Genomic DNA, 25907 nt, shown 5'->3' on the forward strand with positions numbered 1-25907 from the left:
GTGTCTAGTACATAAGTCAGTGCTAAAGTATCATCGTTACTTTCTGTTACTTATGTTGAAAGAAACAAATAGGTCAGGGTCAGAAAATAGCAGGGCCCAGGCCAGGGGCGGGCGGGGTGCGACCGGAGCCAGGGTTTGCCCGTGGTCTCAGGCCCCCATCAGCCAGGCCCAGCTCCAGTTGCGCCGCCCACCGCGCGCACCTCCCCTCCGCTCCACTGCCTCCCCTCTGCCCCAGGCCCTGCCTCCCAGCGTCCACCCCGAGCGTGGTGAGCACCGGGGCTGGTCGCCGGTCCTGAGTCCACTGCTCAGCCTGTTCTCGACCCTGTGGGTAACCTCTCCTCCTAGAACTTCAGCTGCTAACCTTTGTACGAGACGAAAGCTGTTCCAGACCTTTCTGTCTACCTCAAAGGTGAAAGAAAAGGAACCTCGCTTGTGTTAGAAGGCCTCAACCACAGGCTACTCAAGGAGACAGGCTGGTTGGATGGTCCTCACCCCGTCCCGCCCCGACCCGACCTCAGCCACCGGCGGCCGGATGGTCCCGGAGAAGTAGCCGCCAGAAGGGTCGGCGCATTGGGTCGAGGACATGGTCAGGGCAGCTCTGGGCGCAGAGCGCGCTATAGGGCCTCTCTCCCAGGAGCGGATAGATGATTCATTTTTATATGTAACGTTTTACCCCACTCTATAGCTCCGACTGGTTAATGTTCAACCCTAGGGCTTCGGGAGGCAGTTCCCGGGAGGCCAGGCAGGGATGACCCATTTAAGGTATATGGCCGCTCCGGACTGAACACGCACAAGGTAGAGCGAGGGCGAGGAGGGCCGGGAGGGCGACTCCTTCGCCGCCGCTGGGCCCCGCACGCGCCCCGGCAGGCTCAGCCCGGAGGCCGCGCCCCGCTGGGCCCGACCGCCCACGACGACGCGGCGCAGGCCCCGGGCGGCGCGTGCGGGGGCAGCCGGAGGGCGCCGGGGGAGGCGCCTCGCCCAGCTGGACCGGGGCCCTCTGGGTGGCCCGCGCCGGACCGAGGCCCTTCGGACAGCCCCAGGGAAAGGGCCTCCAAGCTCGGCCCGGGCTGCGGGCGGGAACGCGAGTGGGGAGGTGGGGAGAGGGAGCAGTGGCAGCTGCGGCTCGGATTCCGGTTTGGTTGTCCGGAGGGACGTGCCCACACTAGTGCCCGACCCGACAGGGGTTTCCGGAGGTGCGTGGGTGGCCCTCTGGAAATACCGTCAGGGCAGTGACAGGCAGCAGATCTTGCCATTCCCCTTATCCCAGGTCGCCCGCCAGAAGATGAGCGTTAAGGTAAAGCAGCTGTTCTGGTCAACAGAGCGCAGCAGGACTGGGCCGTGCCCGCGCCACGGGCCAGGCTGCCAGAGGCCCAAGGCGAGGGCGTCTGGGGGCCACCTGGGTCCTTCTAAGAGCTGGGCCAATCGGCCCTGCGGAGTCTGTGGGTCCCACAAGGCCCGGCCAGCTGACCATACGGCTGTTCCCGGGCGCTGGACGGCTGACAGGCTGGCGGGCTGCACTAGGAAAGCAGGTTCCCAGCCGGGGCGAGGGGCTTCGCGCCAGGAGGTGCAGCCCAGCTTTCGCAGTCCCCCCGCCTGCCTTCTTGGTCAGAGAAGCAGACAAACAAGACCCCGCCTCATCAGATAAGAGCGGCTCCTACCATTTCACAAATTTTAAGCGGGGCTGTAGGCGCTGAGAGGTCAGTGAGTATCTCCCGAGGCCGGAGCCTGCAAAAGAGGGGACTTATTTTACTTTCATTTGTTTGATATTATATTATTCTAACGAAGTGACCTTGGGCTCTGATAAGCCAACCTCTGCCCCCTTGACATGGGAATACATGCAGGGTCTCCACCTCTGTGCACTTCAGTACCCCACCCCCACCCCACCCCCGCACTCTCCCCCCTCCCCCACCCCACCGGGCTCCAGTACAACGAGCTGAATCTGTCAGAGAGACTCACAGTCAACCAAACGCAGGAAGCCGTGTGAAGTGACATGAGAAGTCCCTGCGGTCCATCCGGGATGCCATCAAACTTCAACTGGGTGCAGCAGCTCCACCCAGATGCCCACTCAGAGAAGCAGAGTTGGGGTTGTTGACATGAGCAGGACAGGGAAAAGCGCCCAAGAACTGGGTTGCCACTAGTCTGGGTCCCAAATCACATTCATAGGCTGCCCTAACCACCTTTTCAGGGACAGCAGAGACGGTTTTAAGTCTCGACATCCTAGATCAACGAGGATAAAGGTTCCAGCCAAAGACTGCGTGCCAGGGGGTCCAGCAATGCTGCAGACTGACAGGCAGAGGCAGAAGGGCTTTGCTACCTGTGGAAGGAAGCATTGGCCGAGGGCGTCCAGGGCTGTAAGGAACCTCCCCAAGCGCTAGTCTGGGTACATCAGGTTTCAGCTGCAGCGGGCCATTTAAAATCTGTTGGGGGGAGGGACAACTGTGGTGTAAAGAAAATAGTACAAAGAGAATATAGGAGAAGAAAGAGAAAGACTAAGGGAAGAAAAATACCCACATTTTTGCAAGAATAGGAGAACTAGGTCTGGAAAGATCCATCAAAGTCAGGAGGTGTAGATACACACACCCTGCCTGGGGAAGGCCCAGTGAGTCTGAACTTCTCTTAGTCCTTCTGAGAGAAGAAAAAAATGCAGTCCTCCACACAACCCCCCAAAAGTAAACACCTTCACTATATATTTATTTTAAAATTTTGCAAATGTTTTAAAAAAGAATTTAGTTGGTTTTTTAAGCCATTTTAAGCTTCACAGAGATATTTTATTTCTTGCAGGGCTTCTGTAATCGCAAACAAAATTTAAAAAGCATAAAATACATAAAATACTCAGCACAGAAGTGAATGAAGTTATGCATCCCAAACAAAATAAATTCTGGTTTCTATCTCTTCAGATGAAGAGTCAACTAGGAGAAGGCCACTCTTCTTGGGGGTCGGGCAGAACAAGGATGATAAATAAACTTTTAAGATCTGAGTAAAATTTCTTTGCTAAAACCAGAAAAGGTAAATTAGTTATGTTTACAATCAGCTTTCTACTTAACCCATTGTTTTGTACTTTAAATCTCATCCTCAATTATCATTTTCTAAAGTTCAGTTAAAATGCAATTCTCAGATTAGGAGGGCTGGGAGAAAAGACAGCTTTTAAAAAAAATCTTTTTGAAAAATCTGCTACAAGAAAATTTTCATGTTTACTTGGAGACTGTCCTCCCTCAGTCCGCCACGTTTCTTCTTCCCTGTGAGCTTAGATCAACTGCAGCCTGCATGTCAATCAGTAGGGATTCTATATTCATAAAGGCCTCTGATCTGATTACACCCACTTCTTCTCCCCCTACCCCCGCCCCCAATTTTTTTTTTTTTTTTCCAATCCAGGAGCCGGGACTCCCTGCGCTGTCCGAGTCGACTGTGGGCGACTGAGAAGCTAGACAACAATACTGAGGGCACCGGTGGATTGGGATGTGGATTGCAGGACAGACCTTTGTTTGGACGCAGTCGTGACGGGGAGGGCGATCCTTCTTTGAGATCGCTCCAGGTTTTTATAGACTCGCCTTAAAAGAGCTCGCCCTCTTTACAAGGTTAATTTATGGGGCTTTCGAGGAGTATCGGGACTTTTAAGACGCTCTTTATTTTTCCCCATTAACTTTTTGGCGGTTGTTGTTACACTCCTACAGAGACTCCCGGATTTCAGCACCTCTCAGGAAGAGGGTGGAGGGGGACGAAAAAGCAGGGCCCGGAGGCGAAGGGGAGGATTTGCCTCCTCATCAAGCCGCCTGCGAGGCCCAGGCTACTCAATTTTTTTATTTTTAATTACATTTCTAACCAAGTTGTGGACTGTAAAACTCAGATTTAGAAACTGGGAAGAAATTGGGGAAAACGTGAGCTCTATACAGCTTTCCCCAGGTCTCTAATAGTTTAGGGGAAGGAAGAGTTTGGGGGGCTTGGACATTTTTTAAAATGGAAAACCTAAGACTGGCCGGTTAGTCACAGGTGGTGGGGGAGGGGAGCCCCTGAACTAGGACTGGTCTCGAAGGTCCCAGCCCAGGCCCAGCCTCGGGCTGCTCGGAGGAGGCTGCTCGGAGGAGGCTGCTGAGGGCGGAGGGCGGAGGGTGAGGCCCGCGGGGCCGGGGCTCCCCGCCGACCTCAGGTTCGCCATCTTCGATCAGAAACGGAGGAGGCTGGTGCTCATGCTATAGATTACCTAAAGATTCGTTTAAGCACTTTAATACACAACTAGCTCAGAAATCATTAAGAGACCTAGAGAAGGAGAAAAATTACCCTCACACTCACCGGTAATAAGTGTTGACATGCAGCAAAAATCGATTGAGTGGAACCGAGTTGGTGGCAGTAGCGATGGCTGGAGGGGGTGTCGTGGGGGCGGGAGGGGCGAGGGGACCCGTTCCCCGGGCTCAGGGACCAGGGATTAGGGGCAGAAACGGGTCAGCGGCCTAGCAGGGACGGTGTGAGGAGGGAAGGAGGTGAGGAGGACCATTCTTGCTTCTGGAAGTCCAGGAAAAGGCGCTTAGGTGGGAGCAAGGGCCTCTCCGCAGGGCCTCGTCTCCGCCCCCAGCCCGCACCACTCAAGTCGGGGATGTGACAACGCTTCCCAAATCTGGACTTCCAGTCTTGTTTCCTGCGGTTTGATTCCCTCGAAAGAAGGGTTTACTTCAGCAGGCAAACTAGGCCGAGATCCACCTCCTGTCCCCAGCGCTCTAGGACCAGCAGGAGAGACAAATCCATTCAGCCAGAGTCTCGTCCTTCCAGCCCCCCGCCCCAGACCCCGTCCTCCAGCCCCCACCGCCCCGTCCTCCAGCCCCCACCGCCCTGCCCCCACTGCCCCTCCCTCAGACCCGGAGGAGGCCCGGGCGGTCGGACTGCGGGCCCCACCGCTCCAGAAGCCAAAGTCCGCCGATGGGGACCGTTTTCCTCTCCAGTGCTCTCAAGTGAACAACAAGGACGGAGGTGACCCTCGTCCAAAGGGCTTTTATCTGCCCCCCGCTGCCGCGTGATCCCTCCACAGGTCGGAGGCAGAGCTTAAAAAAGGAAAGAAAGTTAATGTGCATTGAGCACTGATCTTAAATCGGGGACATTATCTGCGATCTTGTTTAAACGGCAGCAGCAGTTCCATGCAGAACAAAGACTCAGTGTCTGTGCTCCGAAAGCTTATAGGTAAAGTTTCAGTCAGATAAAAGAAAACCTAAGCGTAAAAACACAAGTTTTCTCTGCTCCACAAAACTGACAGCTCCTTTTCGCTCCCGGCCCCCAGAGGGGTTAGTGCTCGCCCACTGGGGGTGCGGCCGGCTTGGACCAGAACAGCAGAAGGCTCCAACTCTGCTCTCCGTCACCGGCCTTCCTAGCGCCACGGGGCTGCGTTCTTTGGGACTGTCATATTTGCTACTATTTGTTACCAAATTAAATTCCACGGTTTTTTTTTTTTTTTAAGCTGAAAAACACCGACAAAGGAAAAGCGGTGTTTAAAGTTTTTTCAAACACTCAGCTCACAGACCCTCACTCCCCATTTAGAAGTCAGAGGGTGGGAGGGAAGGCCAGGGCTGTAATTCATCTTGATTTGAATCATTGTCCCGCAGTTTGCAGACTATAATCCTGTATAATTTCAGGAACAAGCAGGTTTAGAATTAATGGGTCAATATTATTTAAAACAAAACACGGGGAGCATGACCTTTGTCTCAACTACATATTGCTCGACAGGACTCAGGAAACTCCACTCTAACCTCTCAACCCCTGGGTTCTCTGAGCAACCAGGGGGCTGTAGTTATTAGAAACTGTCTTTGTTTCTTTTAATGTCTCGAAAGGATTTGGAAATAGTAATGCAATATAACATGAAGAATCTCTCTACTTAAGCCTAAAAGATAAACGTGGAAGCCTAAATATTTTGAACTGGAGGTGTTTCCTTGTACACTTATTATAGCTTTATTCCTCTTGAGAGGAATGTATATAAACTGTACATATATACATACACACATACCTTTCCAGAACAATTTACTGGAGGTGCAGGTTCCCCACCGCTCTTCCTCAGAAGCAAATGACAGTAATTCCAAGCTGGCATACTTTCTTCTTTCTCTCTTTTACTATTTCTTAGCAATAATGGAATCCTTGGGGTTTAAGCCAAAGAAAAACCTGAGAGACAAGACTAGACTTTGCAACACTTTCGGGGAGTGCCTTTTTGTTTTGTTTCTGATGAATGACTATAATGTATTTCTACCAAATTTAAATAAGTACTGCATATTCAACTTTTAATCTTGTGCCTTTAACTAGCCAGGCAGAGGAACTGCTTGGTTTAGTAGATAGCCACTGAGAAACCCTGGCCAGGAGACAGAGGAGGGCAGAAAAAATTCAGATCAATTTGTATGCGGTATATTTTGTATATTTTTACTCCCATGAAATAAAACACATTTTTTTTCATATTTGCTGAAAAGTAAAACAATAATATTGTACGAAATGTTATACACAGGGTAGGTTGTACATAGCCGTTTCAGAAACATCATTGCATCCACCAAAGAAACTATTCTAAAACTGATATTCACACTTTTTTTTAATAATAATAATAATATGTTAGAAACATACAGTGTGGTATTTAGTATATACATTCCTTTGCTCGAAAGCGAAAATCCTAATTGTTTCTGTATAACATGCTTTATTTTAAAGCCTAACCTTTAAAAAGATTGTTGGGATATTACTAACAACTGCTTTTTATAAAATTAATTTGACATTTCGATATATATACATCCTTTCGTTCATTTTAATGTTAACAATGCTAAACTTAAAAAATAACAAGCTTATAGTAATGTTAAAATGTTATATCCAGTCAAGCATTTGTGTGTCCTTGCAACTGTTGGAAATACTTTTAGTGAAAGATGTCACACACTGAGGAAATTCCTTTGAAATCAAGGGAGCTCCCTCCTTAATTCAGTGGTTTCCTTTTCTGTATCTTCTTTTTCTGTCTTTTTCTTTAGTGTCCACGACCTTCTAGCGTAATTCCCAGTCTTTCCAGGGCAGAGCCGCCCCTCCGCACGGTCCTAGGATCCGAGCCCCGTGGGCGCGGCTCACACCGGCCGGTCCACGGCATACTGGCAAGCGCTCAGGTTGGACGCGGGGTTCTGCACGCTGGCGTAGCCGAAGCTGGAGTGCTGCTTTGCTTTCAGTCTCAGACTGGCCAGGCTCGAGTTACACGTGTCCCTATAAACGTACGGAGGAGTTGGCGGCGCGTACGGACAGGCGGGCGTCGGCACCGCGGAATTCAGAGATGGGCTGCTCAGGTTGTTCAAGTTATTCAGGCTGTTGAGGCTGGAGCCCGGGACGCCGGTCACCGCGGAGGGCACCATGCTGGACGACATGCTCATGGAGGAGATGGAGTTGGGCGGGGAGAACATGCTCTGCGACGACAGGGGGTTGACGTTCATCGAGTTGAAGAAAGGGAAGCTCTTGGTGGATAGGGAGGCTGACGTGAGGCCCTTGGCGGCCCAGTTGTTGTACGAGTAACCCGGGTACATGTCGTCGTAGGGCTGCATAAGCCCATTGAATTGGGGCCCGAAGCCGTTCTTGCACAGCTCGGCCTGCTGGTTGCGCTCCCGCTTTCTCCATTTGGCCCGGCGGTTCTTGAACCAAACCTGTGGAGGGAAGGGAGCGAACAGATGCCACAGACAGGATAAATAAAACCTTGAGCTAAAGAGGCCGCCTCCTCTCCAAAACACACACTCGGACACCCGCTCTGACACACACACTCACACACACACACACACTCACACACACACACACACACACTCGCCACCGTTTCCCAGCCCTCACGGTCCCGCGCCCCCAGCTGCGGGAGCCCGCGCGCAGTCACCAGAGCCCAGATCAAACGCGAGAGGCCCAGAGGCTCAGGCCTGAGCGCCCGGGCTCTGAGCTTCGCCACACACTCCAGCCGAAGGCTTGGCAGCCTGCGGCAGCTTTTTCAATAACCCAGGCCCTCCTCAGGGTCCAAAAACACTTACTGCAAAAATAAACCTGGGTCAGCGGGCTTTCTGCCCAACTCTTCCCAGCCACCTTGCAAGCTGCTTCCATTCCAAAGCCACAGACTCCATAAGGACCACGAGGGACCGAGAGGACACCAGAGTCCGCTCTCTCTCCCACACAGACCCTCCCTTCTTTCTCGGATCTCTACCGCTGCCTCCCCCCTCAGGGAACCTGCGTCCTCCCTTCAACCAAGCCGGGCCGCGGCCCCTTTCTTGCTTAGCAAAATAATCATGCAAGAAGCAAAAGCCACTGCGCGACAGTTCATTAAACTCAACGAACTTGGCGCGTAAATCTCCGAACCCAGCGCGGGTCACGGTGCAGCCTCCCCCTCCCTCTGCTCCCCACCTTCCCACCCTCGGCCCGGCCCGGGCCAGGCTTTCGCGCCCCACGCTCTCCCGCGGGTCCCAGAGCAGTGTCTTGGCTTTGCAGGAGGCCCCCCAGCCCGGCCAGACCCCCACCTGCGTCCCGCGGCCCCGCCGCAACCCTGCTCTCAATCCACATCGGGCCCGCCGGGCGCCCCAGACGGCGGCTTTTGTGTATTGGAGCGAGGCCTGGCCGGAGGTTTCTGAGTTGACACCAGTGATGTTTCACATTACACATCTCAGCCGGGCCCTGCCGACTAATCCTCTTTCTCCCCTTTTATTCCGATTTCCTTTGTATCCCCCTTCCTCTTTGCTCCCGCCTGCTATAAAAAGCACGCCTCACTCCCACTTGGCTGGGCCGGGCGCGGGCCTGGGAGAGGCGGCGGGCGGGAGGGAGGGAGAGAGAGCCCAGAGCGGCCGGCAGGAGGCCGGGGAGGGACCGCGGGAGCCCGAGGGGGGGAGGGCTTCTCCGATGGCTTCCACAGAACGTACAGGTCGTGTTTTCATTTTAATTACGCGCCACTCTACCCTAGGTCGTCTAAACTTTGCCCAGGAGAGAAGAGGACGTGAGAGGCCCGTACTCCTGTTGCGCAGGGGAGCTAATGAAAGGCTGACCTTTCGCGAAACCACGCAGACCGGCCGCAGCGCTAGCTCCATGCAGTTAAACTAAAACCATTTCCAACTCCATCCCGGCTCCTTGACCACCAGCACAGCCTCACGTCTTACACAGATGCCACCCAGAGTGTGCCTGTCGGCTTCCTGCTCTGGGAGTGCGTTTTGGCCTTCTTTTCATCGCTGCTGTTGTTATATGTTTTCTTCTTTCTGCTTCCTCTGTTCTGGCTGTTTTTCTATCCAGAACATTTTTTTTTTTTTTTTTACAGCAAAACCTCTGGATCCTATGTGTATTTTCTGTTTCCAGAATCCTAACAGTTTTGGAGTTTTCCACCGACCAGCATTAAACCAGGATGTTGCTACTGGTAACTGATTTAAGTTCATTTTTGCGAATCCATAAAATACAGATTTGCTACAAAGGTAAGCCCTTTCTTTCATAAAACTATTTTAATTGGGAGGAAGGGTGTAACAATCTCCTGAGAAAAGAAATAAACCAAACGAAAAGTCTTTCTCTTTTTCTTTCTAAGAGAACTAGCAAGTTGTGTATTAAAATGGCTTCCCGAGATCACAAAACCAGGAGGCAGGGTGTGAGAGAGACCTGAAGGGCCACAACCCCGCCAAGACCGTGTGAGGAGGGCGAGCGAGCAGAGCAAGGGCCGGGCCAGGATGGGCGCGAAAGGTTCCCAGGGAGGCCAACCCTTGCGTGTCTCTGGCCGGTTTTCCTTGTCGAAGGCGCACAGGTTGGAGCCTGTTCTCGGCTCCTGGCCTGGGAGGGATTTGATTAGTGCTCGCCTGGCGACTACGAGCCGGGAACACAATACCCTGTGCATGGGGGCGCCACGCGGCCGGGTCTGGGAGGGCGCGGGCTGGCATGGCGGGGAGCCCTGGTCCCCGGGCTCTAGCACCGGCCACGGCGGCCTCGGAAGGGGGAGCTGCAACCTCGCGACTGGGCCGCCGCGAGGCCTCTGCCTTCGCAAAGACACCCACCCGCGCCCTCCGGGGCAGCGCCGCGCCCACACGCCCTCCCTGCCTACACGGCCTGCATCTCTGCAGCGCCCTCCCGCTTGGCCTTCTCGGGCTCCGCGCGGCTCCTACCCGGACTCGGGCTTCCGTAAGGTTGGTCCACACGGCGATTTCTTCGCGCGTGGACATATCCGGGTAGCGATTCCTCTGGAAAGTGGCCTCCAGTTCCTGTAGCTGCTGGCTGGTAAAGTGAGTCCGCTGCCGCCTCTGCCGCTTCTTCTTGGACGGGTCTTCGGCTCCCACGTCCTCATTCTTTCCCTGCTGGCTCTTATCTTTCTCTGAAAACGAAACACACAAAGGTTCCCGTCAGCATGCCAACCGGCCGCCCGCGACCTCCAACCGCGTCTGGAGGCCCCGGCCGGGCAGACCCGGGGCCGCAGGGAGCAGCGTGCGAGCGAGCGTCGCTCGGCGCCGAGAGCCGCGTCTGGGGGGTGCTGGCGGCTGTGGGTGTGCGCGCCCCGTCCACTCCCCTCCCCGGCGCCGCACGTTTATTTACATGTTTATCTGCCTGCGACGGCGGCTCGTTCGTTTTTATAGCCTGTACTTTCGAGCACGTTCACGTGCCTCCGCGCAGACACACCGGGTCTCCAAGGACAGGCGTCTGCGCGCGTTACACGGACCCCCTCGAAGAAAGGTCAGCTTTCTGTGAGGTCTTGCAGGACTAAGTGTACTTTGGGATTCGGTCTGGCACCAAAAGTTCCTCCGCTCTTTCACAAGACTACCTCATCTGAGGCAGTTGCAGAGATACTTTTTTTTTTTTTTTTAAACAAGTGGAGCTTCTGGGGATCTGAAAGCCCCAAAGAGAACAGGACCCAGGTGGGAGTTGGAGAAGGGCCTCTACGGTCCTAGGATGTAAACACTATGACTTTTGTGATCCAAGAAAAAGGAGGGAGGCCGGGGTAGGAATACGGGGGCTCCGGCCGTTCTGGCACGCGCAGTTCGCGCCACCCTAGCTGGGTGGTGGAGGTAGAGCCACAGGGACGGGAAGAGTTCAGCGGAGAGCGAGCCGAACGACCACTCCCACCACTCCTCCCCCAGCAGGGGCCGACTTCCCGGAGGGCTGGGGGGTCGAGCGACGCGGGGCGGCTGGGAGGGGTTACCGCGGGCCGCCTTACCTGCCGCCTCGGGGCTGGAGGTGTCAGAGATGGTGTGGACCTCCAGCCTGTGCTTGGAGGAGTCCAGGGCGCGGGTCTGACCGGGAGCTAGGACCGAAGCCATGACCAGTGGCTGGGGATGGTGACTGGAGAAGGACGAGGAGGGGGCCAGCCGCTTGGTCCCTGCTGCTCGGTGCTCCAAGTGCAGCGGGCCTTTCATGCAGTTCATGGGCGAAGGGACGCACCGCCTCACTAGTCCGGGGCTGCGGTGCGCCCTAGGCGCGGGGGTTCCCCGCGGTGTCCGCCGCGTGCCGAGCCGGGTACACAACCCCCGCCGAGTTCTCCAGCCGCGCCGCCCCGTCCCTTTCAGAAGCTTAAGCGCAGGTTCCGGCGGCCGAAAGTCAGCGGGCAAACGGTGCCATGAGCATGTGGACAGGAGGGTACAGCTCCGAGCGACTTTGGGGAGCAGGCTTGCAAGTTCCAAAGAGAAACGAGAGCGGGCAAAGACCCCTTTCTTCCCCCTCCCTCTCCCAGTACCCCTCCAATAAGGAAAGCTAACGCAGAGCGCGCTCTGCCCGCCCCCGGCGCGCAGCCCTGACAGCAAAGTGTCAAGAGTGACAGGGACAGGTAGCTGATACTGGATCCGGCGGCGGCGGCGGGAGCCTCGGGTCGCACCCTCCGCGGCGCGGACACGCACAGCCCTACGGATCGCGGAGCCCGAGCGCGAGCCCGGCCCCGCCGCAGCTCAGCTCCCGGCACCTGGGCCAGCGGCGGACCAGCACTGCGGCTCCGCGCTTCCCTGTTGGCCTAACATCTTAAAACCAGAGGCGGGCTTCCTGGTGCCCAGACGTCACTCGGTCACAGCCCTCTCGACTCTCCCGCCTCCGCCTCCTCCCAGACCCTTCCCGGGGTCGGAGTGACGCGACTCCGACCCAATCAGGAGGCCCCGAGCCGCGGCGGCGGGACCGTGCTGGCTGCGCCTATCAGCGACGCGGGGCCGGGCCAATGCTCGCTGCGCCCACAGAGTCTACACCGCGGGCTTCAGCCCAGCTAGAGACGAGCGGCTTTCTGCTCGGGCAGGGAGGTGGGAGGATGAGGCTGGGAGCGAAAGGATCAGTGGGAAAGGAGCTGGAAGGTACACGGACCACAGAGCACCCCAAACCCTTCCTTTTGTGTCTCACAACATCCAGTTTCAATTCAGAGGCATTTTTCTCCTATATGGAGAGGAGACTCGCTACTTAAAACCAAAATTATTTAAAAACACCAACAAACCGTCTCTCCAATCTTAAATTTTCCAAACAGCCTGCCAGGTGAATGCTGAGCTAATCTGAAGAAGCTTTATTTTAATTGGGGGGAGGGGGGAGAGCTCGGAGAAAGCAGGCTAATAAATTAGAAATCGAGAAGCAAATGGACCCGTCAAAAGAAAATTACCTTGACTTTAACCGAACAACTGTTTGGTGGTTCACTCTGGATTTATACAAGAATAAAAAGTCGCCTCAGATCACGTTCTCTGTAATGCTTATTAGTCCCCAGACAGAAAACACACAATAGAATAGAAACCCTAACCCAGCATTTTAAAAATGCTGAAAGCTTATCCATTCTACTTAACGTTGATTAAGACACATATCCTAGATCTTTCAAATTCCTTGTACACTGTATTAAGCTAGTCCTAACCCGAGAGAGAACCCAGCTTTAAATTCGACTCTCTTGTTTACTTTATTATCAATCAGATTGAAATCCATAAAGCTTGTAGAATCAACAGCCGTGAGCTAATTATATATAAAATATGCTTTAATGAGTTTCCATACAATTAAGAGTGTTGCCAAATAACCAATTTCAAGGATAATTTTTAAGTCTTGTTTTTCCCCCTTGGAAGCTCAAGGCTGTCTTGAATTGTTAAAGTCCAAGCAGGCAGAGGCGGTAGGGTGTGAGCGAAGGGCAAAGCTTAGGAGAACACGCAGCTAGGAAAAGAAAAACCTTATTCATTTATATTAACAAAAGGAATGAAAACACCTTTAGGGACATCCAACTCCTTGCAGCACTTTTTCCCAAAGACATTTGATTTCCAAAGAAATTAAAGAAAAAAAATGAAAACATAATTTAACATAATTTTTGAAAGTCCTTTTGTCCTCTGGTTTAGGTCAGCCGGAGAGCACAAGCTAATCTCCCTGGGTTCTGCATTGGCGATTGCTTTATTGTGGAGTTAGTGTTATCATCCTTGACTGTGTATTTGTTTGACATTACAGTCAATGATTTGCAACACCAGTATGAGGTATCTTCAAAAAACTCCCTCTTTGTCCTTGTTCACAAGATTGGGAAACTTATTCAGTCTGAGGCAGAGTAGATGAAACAGACTTCAAGAATGTTTGTAACCTATGTATCTCCCCTTTGCTCTGTTCTTCCCCCAAACCCTATCTGCAACTCCTCCCCCGTTTCAAACAGGCTTGAGAGCAGTTCAAGGCACCAAATGAGAATTGTCCTTCAGTCTCTCCTCACAAGCATCATCCCACTTTAAGAAGAATTTAGCTACAAGGGGGAACTTTGCTCATAGTAAGTTTAAACCAGCATTTCTGATTTGAACTTTTTATTCCAGTTCACCCCCATTCCAGGTATAACACACCTAGTCAGAGCAGAAAGCACCCCCATGTGACAGGTCTGCACTGGCTGAGACTCATACATCCAGCCATATTCGGTCCTGCAGTCTTTTCACTAAATTATACATATTATACCAGCAGCCTGTTGGTAAAGAAGGTTAAATTAATTTACATTCTGTTCATTATCTGGTGCTTAAATGACGCATTTTATCCCTGAGATTTGGAAAAGAATCTCCTCAGACCCCACAGCGTTTCACTGAAGACAATGCTCTTACATTTGTAGTGGGTTTTAATCTGATAAGACTTTAATTTGCTTAAGTCTTTTAAAGAAGGGTTTTAGATGTTTCTAGCCATTTTCTTATTGAATTTTCTCTAATTCCCCCAAGATCATAAAGTATATGTGTAAAGTAAATATTTCCTCCCATTGTACTGACAGCCGATGACCTATAACAAAGTCAATATGAATTCAGCTCTTTTCTGCCCAATGTGTTTACTAATCATATTCCAGTTTCTTCTTTTAAACCTCAGCATAGCTGCAATTCCTATAGTACCATGTCCCTAAAGCCCTATTTCACGAAGACACTTCATTATGTCAAAGAATGAAAGATTCTTCATCATAGTGAGCATTCAATTTTTGGTGCAAACTCAGGATGTTTTTCAAAACTCCTTATTCGGGAGAGCTGAGAAGCTTCACAGAGACATGTAGATTTCTAAGCACATCTCTCATTAAACCCGCAGAATTTTTATTTAAGCTCAGATGGCTCTGCTTGACTAACAGAACTTTCATCAGGACAAATACACTCTACGAAGGACCTACACCAGCTCCCAAAGTGGGTAAAAAACCCAAGGGCAAGTGACAGCATCTCATAGTGCCAAAGCATGGAAGATGTTGGACTCGCTGGTGGTCTTCAGGCGGTTTAAAAGCTAAAAAGATGAGGAATCTTAAATTGTGTCAATCCACTGCAAAGTCAAGTGGAGCATAACGACAGTTACATGGAGCTTTCTTGGTAAGAGCAAAAACATGTATACCTATCAACTTATAGATATACACATATATAGTATATTATACACGCCCCCAATCCCAGCTTTCTAAAAAACTGAGCCAGTGCGGCATTTCCTCGCATTGTTTTTCAACCAGAGTTTCAACTCTATCTTAATAAATTCAACACTTCACAAACTGAGTTTCGGTGACACATTCCCCCAACAAGACTCACTCCACGAGTAGTAAGAGTACACTAAAACGAAAAGTGTAAATGTGGAAAAGCAAGTGTGTAGCGGGGAACCAGGAAACACTTTTCAATGAAGTTTGTGGTGGTGGCGAGCAGCTTTGGAGATCTAATTTACAAGAACCTTGTGGGTAGGCACAAAAGTATAGATAAAAAAGAAGTTGGAAAGAAATCTTACTTAGTTTGGTTCAACACTACTGCTCCCTCCTTCCTCCCCTTCCTTGACGTTCTAGAAATGAGAATTTCAGCTTTTCTCACAGACATTTTCAGTCCGGAAAGCTCAGCGTGGCTCTTTCAGGGAAGCCGGAGGTACTCCGCTCCATCCTCCGGGGGAGGACAGGAATCCCGGGGCAGGGCTAGGTTTCGGGTTCGAAGACATCAGGTATCGTCTCAATTGGATTTCCTTGCTTATTCTTTCAAATTATGGCCCTTGAAAAGGAAAATGTGTGAAACGGGCTCAGATAAATTTTGAGCTGGTATTTGCCACCGATTACCAGTCTTAAATTCTTATTTAATTTCACACTCTTTAGTGTTAGTTGCACAAAACCCCTCTGGCCATTGGGGCGAGTTTGGTTGGGCTGCGCCGCCGTCAATCTCTCAGTTGCAGCGGTGGGGGGGGGGGGTACGGATTGGGAACCAACCAAGTAATCCACACAACTAGAAAAAATAGTGTCCTCAACACTCACTCGGGAAATAGTACAATGAGCTATCCCCCTGCACTGTCAGCTCGGAGAGGGTGGGAGTCTCGCTCCGGTTCAATCCAGCTCAAGGACAAGGCCCGCCTGGATTCCACTGGGAGCCACATGACAGGCCTGAGTGTGCCAGGGCAGTGGTGTGAGGCACGGAGGTCAGAAGGAGACCTTGCACTCTGTCCAAGAAGTGGCCCTTCTTCCCCACATTCCTCTGCCCGGTTTTCCTCCACATATTAATCAAGCTGGAAAGAGGACCTTCTCTATCGAAGTCCCCCCAGCATAACTCAGAATTTAAAAGCTTTACTGTGATTAATTTTTTTTTTTTTTTTTTTTTTTTGCGTTCTGCAAATGGAATAAGAAAGTGCTAGATTGTTAAGAACAAAAGAGAGGGTGGTGGTAGATTCCTTTTGAATTAGAAGTCTATAGATGTACTGAACAACACCCAACCTCTCTGGGTCCCTGCAAATGGTCTTCATATTCCTGTCTCCACACACTTTGTCACTGGAACTTTGGCGTGACTAGGTGAGGGAGTTCTGGGGGTGGCAGGTGTAGGTACCCTCACACCGGCCAGAGAAGATGGAGAAACGAGAGGAGGCGCAGGAGCAGAGGGCTGCTGGGATCATTAAACCCAAGCGCTGCAATGCCATTTCACCTTAGCCGGCTAGCCCTACAGGTTTATTAGGTGCTCATTTAATCTCGCAATGGAACTAGTTATGGAAAAGTAAAATAAAGAGAACGTATCAATGTTTATGCTAGGGTTGGGGGAGAGAGAGAAGTGGGAGTAAGATAAACATGGCTATTCAGGTCTCGTGAGAAAGAACCGGCAAGGGACTAACTAAAGTAATTAAAAACAAAAACAAAACAACAGTTGGATTAAAATGCTCCTGTCTCTATGTTCTTCTTTTCTCCCTTTCCAGCTCGTGTTCATCTCCCTTTTCTATTTCTCTTGTTCTTCCTTCTTTCTGTCTTCCCTGTCCCAGACATGCTGGTAGCTAACATTCAGCATTAGTTGTCATGGTGACCATAAATCACATAAATCCAAAAATACCCACCTATAATCTGAGATGAAGCTTTTATTTCCCTAGCGAAATAATATTTTAAAAACTGTCAGCTGACAAAAAAGGAACCCAGCTCATTGTAGTAACCTAAGTAATATATTACTTCTAAAGGTTTAAATTAAAATGTCAGCCTGTTAAAAACATGCTGGGAGAATCTTGGGCAGTCTTCATGTCAGATCCTCACAATGAAGTTGACTCCATCGCTCCTGATCACTCTTTAACACAGATACGCAATTTTGCACGCTCTCTCTCCCATTAATTTATTCCCTCCTCCCCAGCTACCTTAGTCCTCATAGATTCTCTGCCTTGGACTGCAGAAGAATGGACTGTCAAAGAAAGGAGACTTCACTTGGACCAGAAAGGAGCTTGCTCCTTCGCCTGGGTCTTTTGAGGACCTGCGTGTTGATCCCGTTATTGATCACTTCCCCAAATGAAAGATCAGGGCTGGGGGCGGGGAGTGCTGTTCAGAGTTAGGGCGACTTCCCGGAGGAACTGAGCAGAAGGAGATGAAGAGAGGAGGACTGGTGGGGGGAAGATCAACTAGTGGAGGACTAAACGGGGCGGCCAGGTTCTGTGGTGGTTTAGCCCAGGAAAGGTAGTGAATTCTACCACCCCTGCTTTTTTCTTCTGAGAGGACACTCTCCAATTTGGAGCCCCGGTGGAAGTGGCGATGGGGGGTGGGGAGCAGTGACGGGTGGCAGCCACAGTTGGAGCTTTTGTCTTCTAACTTGGGCTTGTTGTCTTTTGCCTATCTTTGGATTACAGGGTATTCGCCTAGATGAAGAGCCATTAATTACCCATTCAGTCAATATTAGGAAGACCACAAAGCTTTTTACATAGGATTAAGAAGACATCAGATTGTTCCATTAGTATATTCCTGCTCACGAATAAGCTTTCGTTATACATTTCCTTTTCCCCCGAGCCGCGCTAACAACTGCTGCATATATTAGCGGCCGGCGGTGCAGAGAGACAGCCGCACCAGCCGGACCAAACTTTGCGCACCCAGTCGGTAGCGAGGAACGCGACCTGTCAAGAGCCTCTGCAAGCGGGGATCCGCAGGGACTGACCACCTTGGACAACTGTTTCCCGATGGGGGGAACACACACACGAGACGGAGTGGCAGCTCCTGACAACCTGCTGGGGAGTCCAACAGAAAAACGGGTCTCGCCCCTCCCCGCCCAGCTCCCTCTCAGAGCGTCTCGCTCACACAGTGTACGGCCGGGTGAGCCCCTGTCTCTGTCCCCGCGCCGGGTGAGCCCCTGTCTCTGTCCCCGCGCCGGGTGAGCCCCTGTCTCTGTCCCCGCGCTGGGTGAGCCCCTGTCTCTGTCCCCGCGCTGGGTGAGCCCTTGTCTCTGTCCCCGCGCCCACTGCCGGCCCTCGACCTTTCTAAACACCCCCTTTTCTTCCGCCACTGCTCAGGGCCCAGGCGCCACCCCGCACACCCTCATTGTGCGTTTTGCTGCCAGGAGTCTGGGCTGTTGTCGCTGGTGTCCCTGTTAGCATTGAAGTCGCTTTATCACGGCGGAGGAAACCGGGGCTGTTTGCTTTCAGGGGTACTTGGTTACCCACGTAACATGTAGCGGCAAACATTTGCTGATTGAATGAATGGGGAGGGTCTGCGGCCACGGAGATGGCGGGGTCAGACGGGGTCTTCCGAGGAAGTCCGAGCCGGAGCTCCTGTCCGGTGAGAGGCCGCGTGAGCTGTGGGGCTCCGCACCGGGCGTTGGAGGCCCCCCCCCCCAAGGGAAAGAAGTTTTCACCTACTTGAAACCTAAGTCAAACATTTTGAACCCAGCCACTGTGCCAAAGCTATTTAAAAATTCATGGCGTCGCTGGGAGAAGGCGGGCAAAGTTCCCCTACCCCAGGTCTGGACGCGAAGCCAGGTGTCAGGACCCAGCGAAGAGAGTTTGGACTGATTTCAGCCAGGTGTCCAGAGACAGCGCCCTGAACCTTCAGGGTTGCTGACGGGGAAGATCAGCCCGTTCTCCTCCTGAAGGTCTCAAGCACTTTTTGAGGTCCGCAAGGAGGTTCCTTTCAGGATTCCAGAACAAGGAAAAACCGAGGACCTCTCTTGCAGGAAAATGTTCCAGAGGCCTCTTCCTCTTACTTTATTTATTTTTTTTTGGGGGGGGGGTACTGCTTAACTTGCCAATTTTTCCTCACTTCACTTGCCATGCCTAACCATGTCTCTCTCCACCCTGTCTCCAAACCCTGGCCGGAAAAGGTCTGCGATCTCAGTCACGCCCCATCTCTTCCTGGGGTTCGAGTCAAGTTGACGGTCAGCCTTCTGATTATCGGGGGGACTGGGACTTGGTGAGAAAGGGGCCTGGTCCCAGGTACTCGGAAGTCCTCTCTGCTCACTCAGAGGTTTTCAGTCTCAAACGAGGACGTGGGGGGGGGGGTGAGGAGAGGATAGTGCTAATAACAGAATATACTGGCTGTTTTTGAAAATCGCACGTCATTGTAAACATTAAAATAAACAAATAAAAACTACTCAAAAGGGAGAAAAAGTCTATTTCTTTTCAAAGCAGGCTATGGCCAGGAATTTGCTAATTACATAAGTTAAAATTGTTTATTCCAGTAAAGGAGACACTGGCGACCTTCCTTCGAGGGTACTGTAGACTTGCCCACTCGTTTTGTGTGACGATTTTTGGTCTACCAGAGCCCTAAAAGCCGACAAAGTCCAGTTTTTAGCATTTCTTACTATCGCATGCTTCTTCTCTATTAACAGCATTAAACATCTTTGGATAGCAATTTTCTTTTTTTTCGGTCCAAAAGGTAGAAAAGAAACTATTGGCATTGCAGAAGAGTTCTTTGCGTGCATTAAAGTAATCTGGGCATGAAAGTAATGGTGATGTCCAGTTCATTATTTGCTAATTATCAAAAGCTTGCGTCTGCCAGGGCTGGGACAGAAGTAGACAGGACTCCCCAGCTACCTGCCTCTTCCCCACTTAGGAAGACCCCATCCCACCCCAGGCTTCTCCCTGAGGGCCCTGCTTCCCTAGTTGGCGAGGAGGCCACCTGTACTCAGAAACAATTCTGAGGTCAAAGGACCTTGTGAGGGGGTGGGAGGTAAAAGGACACATTTGCGTCCCTACAGCTTCCACGAAGCGAGAAGCGTCCGCCTTGGCTTGGCGGCGGCCGGCAGCCTGGTCCAAAGTCAGACTGGGAGCTCCTCCGGGCTGACTGGAGCCAGGGCTCAACGCGCACAAAGTCTTTTCCCCGGGAATCATGGCTGCTCTTGATTTTTAACCGTATCCCAAACATACTCCGGTCTAATAATTTATTTTTACGACCGATTATCAAACAGAAGAAGAATTTAACACAATCTTAATGACAGAAATCACCCGACGTTATCACTGCCTGGCCCCATTTAACCCCATGGGGTTAATCCGAACAAGCGAGCATTAACTGGCCCAGCAGGAGGACTCGCGGGATTGAGCAGTGTGGAAGCCTGTCTGCTCCGCAGCACTTTAGACGTTTAATTTCGACAAATGATGTTTTTCTCTCAGCTTCACTGGGAAGCCCGAATGCAAGGCCTTTGTTTTCTTCTTAGTACAGTAACGTGTCTGTTTACTTGGCCAGGGTCCCGGTTCGCTCCCGTCTGGCACCCATTCCATTTGTAGCCTTAGTCTTTAATCCGGAAAGACGGGGTTAGGGGCCCGGGGTCTGAGGTGGTGGGGGTCGCTCTATCTCCTTACACTATCAAAGGTCAACAACCTCCTAAGGGTAGGCACTTATTTATTAAGAAGCTTGGAAAACTCACAGAATAAAGGAACAGCAAATTTGAGTTTTTCCCTGTATTTCAAAGAAAGCTTGTCCCCCCCCCCCCCCCACATACACCACCGAAGGACAAGTTTCAGTTTAGCAAAGGACCGTGCAAGGGGTTGGAGACGTTTTACGTTTTACCAGGCCTGAAGGCTCTGAACAACAATGTCCCTTGACTGGGACAGAGGAAAACCAACCAATCGAACAACGAGACCACCGAAACTCCCGGCTCTGCAACCAGCACAACAGGTAGGGGCGCACACTCCCTTCCACCCGTGGCTGCTGCGCCCGTTCGCTGCCCTCGGGCTCTGCCGGCCGCTGTCAGCTCCTCGGCTTTCCCGGGCAGGCGCATCTCCGCCAACACCAGCCTCCCCTCCTCGCCTGCGCGGAACACTCCGCGCTCACAAGCCTGGGCGGGGCGCGGCTGGGAGCCGCCGGGACAAGGTGGGCCTGGGCGGCGCTGCCCGCAGTGGGTCGTGGCGAGCGACAGAGGTCGCTGTTGGACCACTTTTCCACGCTAGCTGGAGGCGCTGAGGTAAATTGGGGTGTGCGTAGCTTAGGCCACCAGGAAAGAGGGAGAATGAGAGAGGGAGAGGTATTGGGTCTCAGGAGTGCAGTATGATTTGGGGAAATGAATCAACGACCCTGGGACGGCTGCTCCCCGTTCCACCCAGAAGCCAAGTGTCTCAGTTAGAGGAGCAGGAGCGCCGATCTGGCGGGTCGCCTGCTTGCGCCTCAGCCGAGGCCCAGAGGCCCGGAGGCCAGTGCCCAGCTCGCGGCCTGCGCTTCGCTGCCGGCCTTGCCATTGGCGCCAGGCTGCTGCCGTGGGAAGAGCCTGCTGCTGGCCACCTCTTTCCAGCTCTCGAGAGAGTCCGTGAACTCGACCTTTTTGATTTCGGAGTCTTTGGAGATGAGGCACTCAATGGCCGCGGGCCCCACGCCTGCGCCCTGCGCGCCCGCCCCACGTGCGGGCGGAGAGGTGCCCCCGGCCGCCGCGGAAAGGAGGGGGGGTAGGGGTGTGCGGGAGGCAGGACCCGGGAGGAAGAGGGACAAAGAGCAAAGACCTAGTTAGAAGGAAGAGCGAAAGGCACTCCCCTCTCGCGGACCCTCTGGGCCACCCGGCGCAGGGGCGTCCTCGCTCTGTGCCTCCCGGGCTGCCAGCAGCTCCCATTCCCGGAGGAAGCCGGGGGCTTCGCGGCGAGCGGCTCCCCCGGTTCGGGTTCTGATTTCCTTCCTGCCCGGGTCGGCCCCTCCGGGAAGCGCCCCACGCCGAGGCCTCACCGCGGGGCGGTGCCCTCTCGTCGCCCTCGCGTGGCGCGGTGTCCCGTCGAGGGACCGGGCAGGAGAAGCGGGTCTTACCTAATTGCACACACGCCGACACTAGTTTTCGGCAGTTGGTCTCCATTCCCTGTTATCTGCAAAACAGAAAAGAAGGAGAGCTGTGTGAAGGGGAGGCCCGAGGAGGCGCACGGCTCACAGGAGGCTCCCTGCGGGGAACTTCATCCCCCGCTAGCCGGCACCCACTCGGCGGTAGGTTCCCGTCCTTCACAGCAACTGGCTGCACATCCCCATCCCCACCCTAGGCCGGGGGGTGAGGGGGAGAGCTCCCTCCAGAGCCGCAGCAAACGGGCCTCGGAGCGGGCCTGTAAAGGCACCGCGCTCTGGGGCCCTAGGCTGTGGAACTACTCAGAGGGTATCTATCTGTCAGGGGTAAGAGGTCGTCTGAGCACCACGGTAACCTTAGCAGATGCAAACTTCGGAGGGCGGGTGCAAAGGCCTTTTTATCTTGGGGAGTTGTACGCGAAGGCCAGCACTCAGCACAGTACTCGTCGGTTAGTTGAAACTCAATAAACGTTTGTGGAATGTCAGCGTCAACTTGTTCCTATCCCAGACGAGCAGTTGCCCTCGATTTTCTGTCGTTCTGCAACGAACAGGCCTCTGAGGCTCTCGGCCTCGGGGTCTCCAGGAACAAGCTGGCTTGGGGCCTCTCATCCATCAGGAGCCACTTTTCCATATTTAGCCACACTTCTCCCTGGAAATACTCTCCCGGCCATTTATTTACTGTAAAGTATGATTTAGGATCGCAGGAGAGAGAAACAGGGTGGCCCGAGTGAGACTAAGGAGAGCGGGGTGAATGTCCCCGGAGGGTTTCACGCCCACCAAGGATGGAGAAATGGCTCCGAGAGGCCGGCTTCCTTGGTTCTCCCCCTCTTCCTCGAGGCAAGCCAAATCTTTTTCAAATTTCCAACCACGACGAAGCGAGCCAAACCTTGAGCGCGCTCCCCTCCCCCCGCTTCCCCGCCACAGGCAGTCCCGGAGAAGTGGGTGGCGAGGGGCTTTGTCGAGCTGGGGAGAAGCGAGGCGGCTGCTTGACAGACGGAGAAGTGAAAGAAAGCCCCGGGCTCCCAGGACCGCGGACCTCGGCGCCTGCCTCGCTCCAGGCCAAGCAGGGTACGTCGGCGGCGGCAGGGACCGCTGCGCTCGGCTCGGGGCTGCGTGTGGGCGAGGGCTTTGCCTAGCTGGCCGAGGGGCAGAGGCAGGTAGGTGGCTGTGGGTCTGCCTTTGGCCTCAGGAGCATTTCCCTGGTCCTTGGCCTCTCCTGCAAGGAGCCAGCTCCAGGGCCTCTGGCCAAACTCGCTGACTAGAACAGGGGCTGCTCGAGCACCGGCTTGGGGACCTCAGGGTGGGGACCGCCAAATGGCTCTCCCACCCGCTAGCCAGGAATCGGGCGGGGGCTTCGCGGATCTCTGCGGGCCCGGGAGCCCAGAAGTAGCAGTTTGGCGGCTCCAGATTTAGTGATTCTGCAGTAAAATCGCAGGATTAGTCCCTGATTGAGATGTCTGTTCGTGAGATATTACAAAATTCATTATCACAGCTTTCTACTAACTCGATATGAAGTAACACAGATGGGATTTTATTAGTCCAGACTTCAAATGTTTACTTATGATAATTTCAGGGGAAATTTGCATGTCATCATCATTTCGATAATCTTTTTTTTTTTTTTTTTTTTTTAAGGTCTGAACTGGCTGCATTATTAGCCGGTGGCCAGAGCATTGCAGATAATAACTGCAAATAGTTTTTATTTTTTAGAAGAATGAAATATACAAAGGAAAAAGATCGGGTCAGTTGGTGTAAAGTCAGTCAATTATTACACATTCTCCCCCACTCCCAAGCTTCAGTTTTGAAGACCAAACAAAGTAATACAAAACAAATCTTCAAGAACTCTGCTCTACAGATTGAAAAGAAGGTCAAGGCATGCTCCTCAGCTCACTCCTGTGTGTCCTTGTGACTTAGGGATTTATCTGGCAGTCAAAATGAGCCCTGAAACTTGCACTTATTTATTATTATTATTATTATTGCTTCATATATTAACCAGGCCTATTAGATGAATTGAGTCTGAATAACTGGGAAAGATCATTAAAAATAAAAATAATAATTTTTCAATTTCTGCTGTTGATCCTTAAACTTGTCCTGTCAAGACAAGTCTTACGAGACAAATTTGGCTGCAGGATTTAGGGACTGGCTTTGACAGTTAATCTCACAAATTAAGATGCACAACTTTTCCTGGTAGAAAGTTGTCACCCTTAAAAGTTTATGTCCAGATTGGACGTATATGCCAGACGATCTTGCTCTGTCCGACGTGAGTTTTCTGTTGTGAGCATGCTGTAAAGCGCTACACAGATAATGGAGCACACAGAACCGCAGTGGCCAATGCAGGCAGCCAAACACTAAGAAACCAAACAATTTGCTTTAAAATAATTTCTAATGATTGTCATAAGAAAAAAAAATGCTGAAAACAATGTAGTACTAATAATTCCAAATCCTTTCACATTCTCTCTGCTTTCCTTTCACTTTGATACCGTATCATAGAATCTTCAATGGAAAATTTAAAAATAAACAGCGCGAGGACACATGTTTTAAATGAACTAAATTGGTGAGATTAGCTAGTAAATTAATTCGCAGTAGGTAATTATTTAAAGAAATTAAAATACTGCATAGCACAGCTCTGTATTTTACTAGTTGAAGCCTTCTTTTAAACCAATTAATATTGATGCTTCCGGAACACTTGAAGACAAGCATGCTCGACTTAAGGGACAATGCACCTGAATAATTTAAGTGTAGCTTTGCTGAGATAAAGTAAAATAGTTCATAAATACAGAAGCTATTTAATTTTTAGTGGAAATTTGATTATTGAAGGCTTGTATGATTATTTTAGGTTACATGAACAAAAACCCTCAGTCTATTTTGCTTAATTGCTTTGTTTCCTTGGCATAATTGGTACCTGAGTTTTAGATGAATTTCCTCCAGAATGATATTAAAACCATCTTTAATTCTTAATGAATGGCCTAAAAGGAATTCGAGGAAATCTCTCTTAATTAGGTTAATTTTTCATGAAATTTTTTTTAGAATGTATAAATTCCTGTAATTTTAATTTTTAATAGTAAAAGATTTTTTTTCCATTTAGGTTACTTTGGTAGGACATAGTACTTGCACACAAAAAAGGTAAAAATGAGACTGCCCTATGATGGTTTAATTTTTAAATTGTTTAGGGAAGTAAAGCCATTAAATTGGAGTAAAAAGAGTAACATATTCCTCAGATTTAGAATCACTTTTTTCTTATTTGACATTTGGAAAATAGTTTTCTTCCGTATACCCATTTAAAATATGTCTCCTGCAGCGCAAGGCTGGGGTTGACTGGTGATCAATTTAGAGGATTTATAATCCGCAGTAATTGTGTGAGTTCGGCATCCAGTCCTGGCTCCCAGGTAATTCGTTTGGGCCTGAGAGGTCACTAACTGCCAGTTAAGATGGAATCTCTTTTTCCAGTTGGTAACAATGGAAAGGCGGCTGATCTTCCAGGGGCTGAAACTTTGTACCCAGCCCTTTATCTTGAGAATGCTAATCTTCCGTCTGAGGACTTGTCTGTGCCGTGTGGGCACCGAGATTTAAGGGCAGATACCTCTTTTTAAATGCCAGCTATGGTCTCGCTTCCCGTTCGCCTTGAGCGCCCCACAGACTGTTCGTGCCTGTGACTGGGGGCGAAAGGAACAGGGCTTTGCAAGTTCTGTTTGCCAACTGCGTTACCTCGTGGGGGAAAGTCATCACCAAAAGCAACAAATCACCTACAGTGAAGATTCTCCTAAGTGGAACAAATTTCTAGACTCGCATTATCTCACATCTCTGCGGGGCAGACGGCCTCCACTTACCAGCCACCGGGTGAGAGCTGCTGTCTCCGTGTGCCCCGCTTCCCCGGGAGGCTTCCAGCGGGCCGGGCGCCGGCTGCACCGCACGAGGCGAGGGCTGCGGGGCTCCCGAGGGCGCCAAGTTCCGAGCGGGGGCGCGGGGGTGCGGGGGCTTCCGGGATCCGGCCGCCGCTGGCAGTTTCTTTTCACTCTGCTCCAGCCTCCTCGCCGGGTCTCCCACTCCCTCTCTCCGCCCTCGCTCGCATCGCTCTCTCTTCCCT

The 25907-nt window shown here is 51.6% G+C and overlaps 1 protein-coding gene and 1 long non-coding RNA gene across 3 annotated transcripts; one reads left to right on the plus strand and one right to left on the minus strand.

Moving 5' to 3' along the window:
- The first annotated feature begins 139 nt into the window (after window positions 1-139).
- On the plus strand, window positions 140-7098 carry LOC136405514 (uncharacterized). Its single transcript, XR_010751531.1, has 3 exons — window positions 140-795; window positions 3373-3575; window positions 6972-7098. It is a non-coding gene; the product is annotated as an uncharacterized lncRNA (long non-coding RNA).
- PITX2 (paired like homeodomain 2) lies at window positions 6361-25907 on the minus strand. 2 transcript variants are annotated; one of them, XM_066384997.1, is made up of 4 exons: window positions 25651-25907; window positions 21803-21858; window positions 10083-10288; window positions 6361-7625 (listed from the first exon to the last, which is right to left on the minus strand). In XM_066384997.1, exons 2-4 carry the CDS (start codon window positions 21846-21848, stop codon window positions 7062-7064), a joined length of 816 nt encoding a protein of 271 aa, XP_066241094.1. In that variant the 5' UTR covers window positions 21849-21858; window positions 25651-25907; the 3' UTR covers window positions 6361-7061. The 2 variants fall into 2 exon arrangements, with proteins under 2 accessions (XP_066241094.1, XP_066241093.1); XM_066384996.1 differs by lacking the exons at window positions 21803-21858; window positions 25651-25907 and adding an exon at window positions 11126-11977.

This window comes from Saccopteryx leptura, chromosome 5 (assembly GCF_036850995.1).
Source record: "Saccopteryx leptura isolate mSacLep1 chromosome 5, mSacLep1_pri_phased_curated, whole genome shotgun sequence".
Classification (NCBI taxonomy): Eukaryota; Metazoa; Chordata; class Mammalia; order Chiroptera; family Emballonuridae; genus Saccopteryx; species Saccopteryx leptura.

What these genes read in the sequence shown, in the direction of transcription:
- PITX2 (XM_066384996.1), bottom strand. Translation starts at nt 11,333, where the DNA reads ATGAACTGCATGAAAGGCCCGCTGCACTTGGAGCACCGAGCAGCAGGG. An exon ending in CTCCAGCCCCGAGGCGGCAG is followed by an intron (nt 10,289 to 11,125) that starts GTAAGGCGGCCC and finishes TTTCGTTTTCAG; the next exon opens with AGAAAGATAAGAGCCAGCAG. An exon ending in TTACGGAAGCCCGAGTCCGG is followed by an intron (nt 7,626 to 10,082) that starts GTAGGAGCCGCG and finishes TTCCCTCCACAG; the next exon opens with GTTTGGTTCAAGAACCGCCG.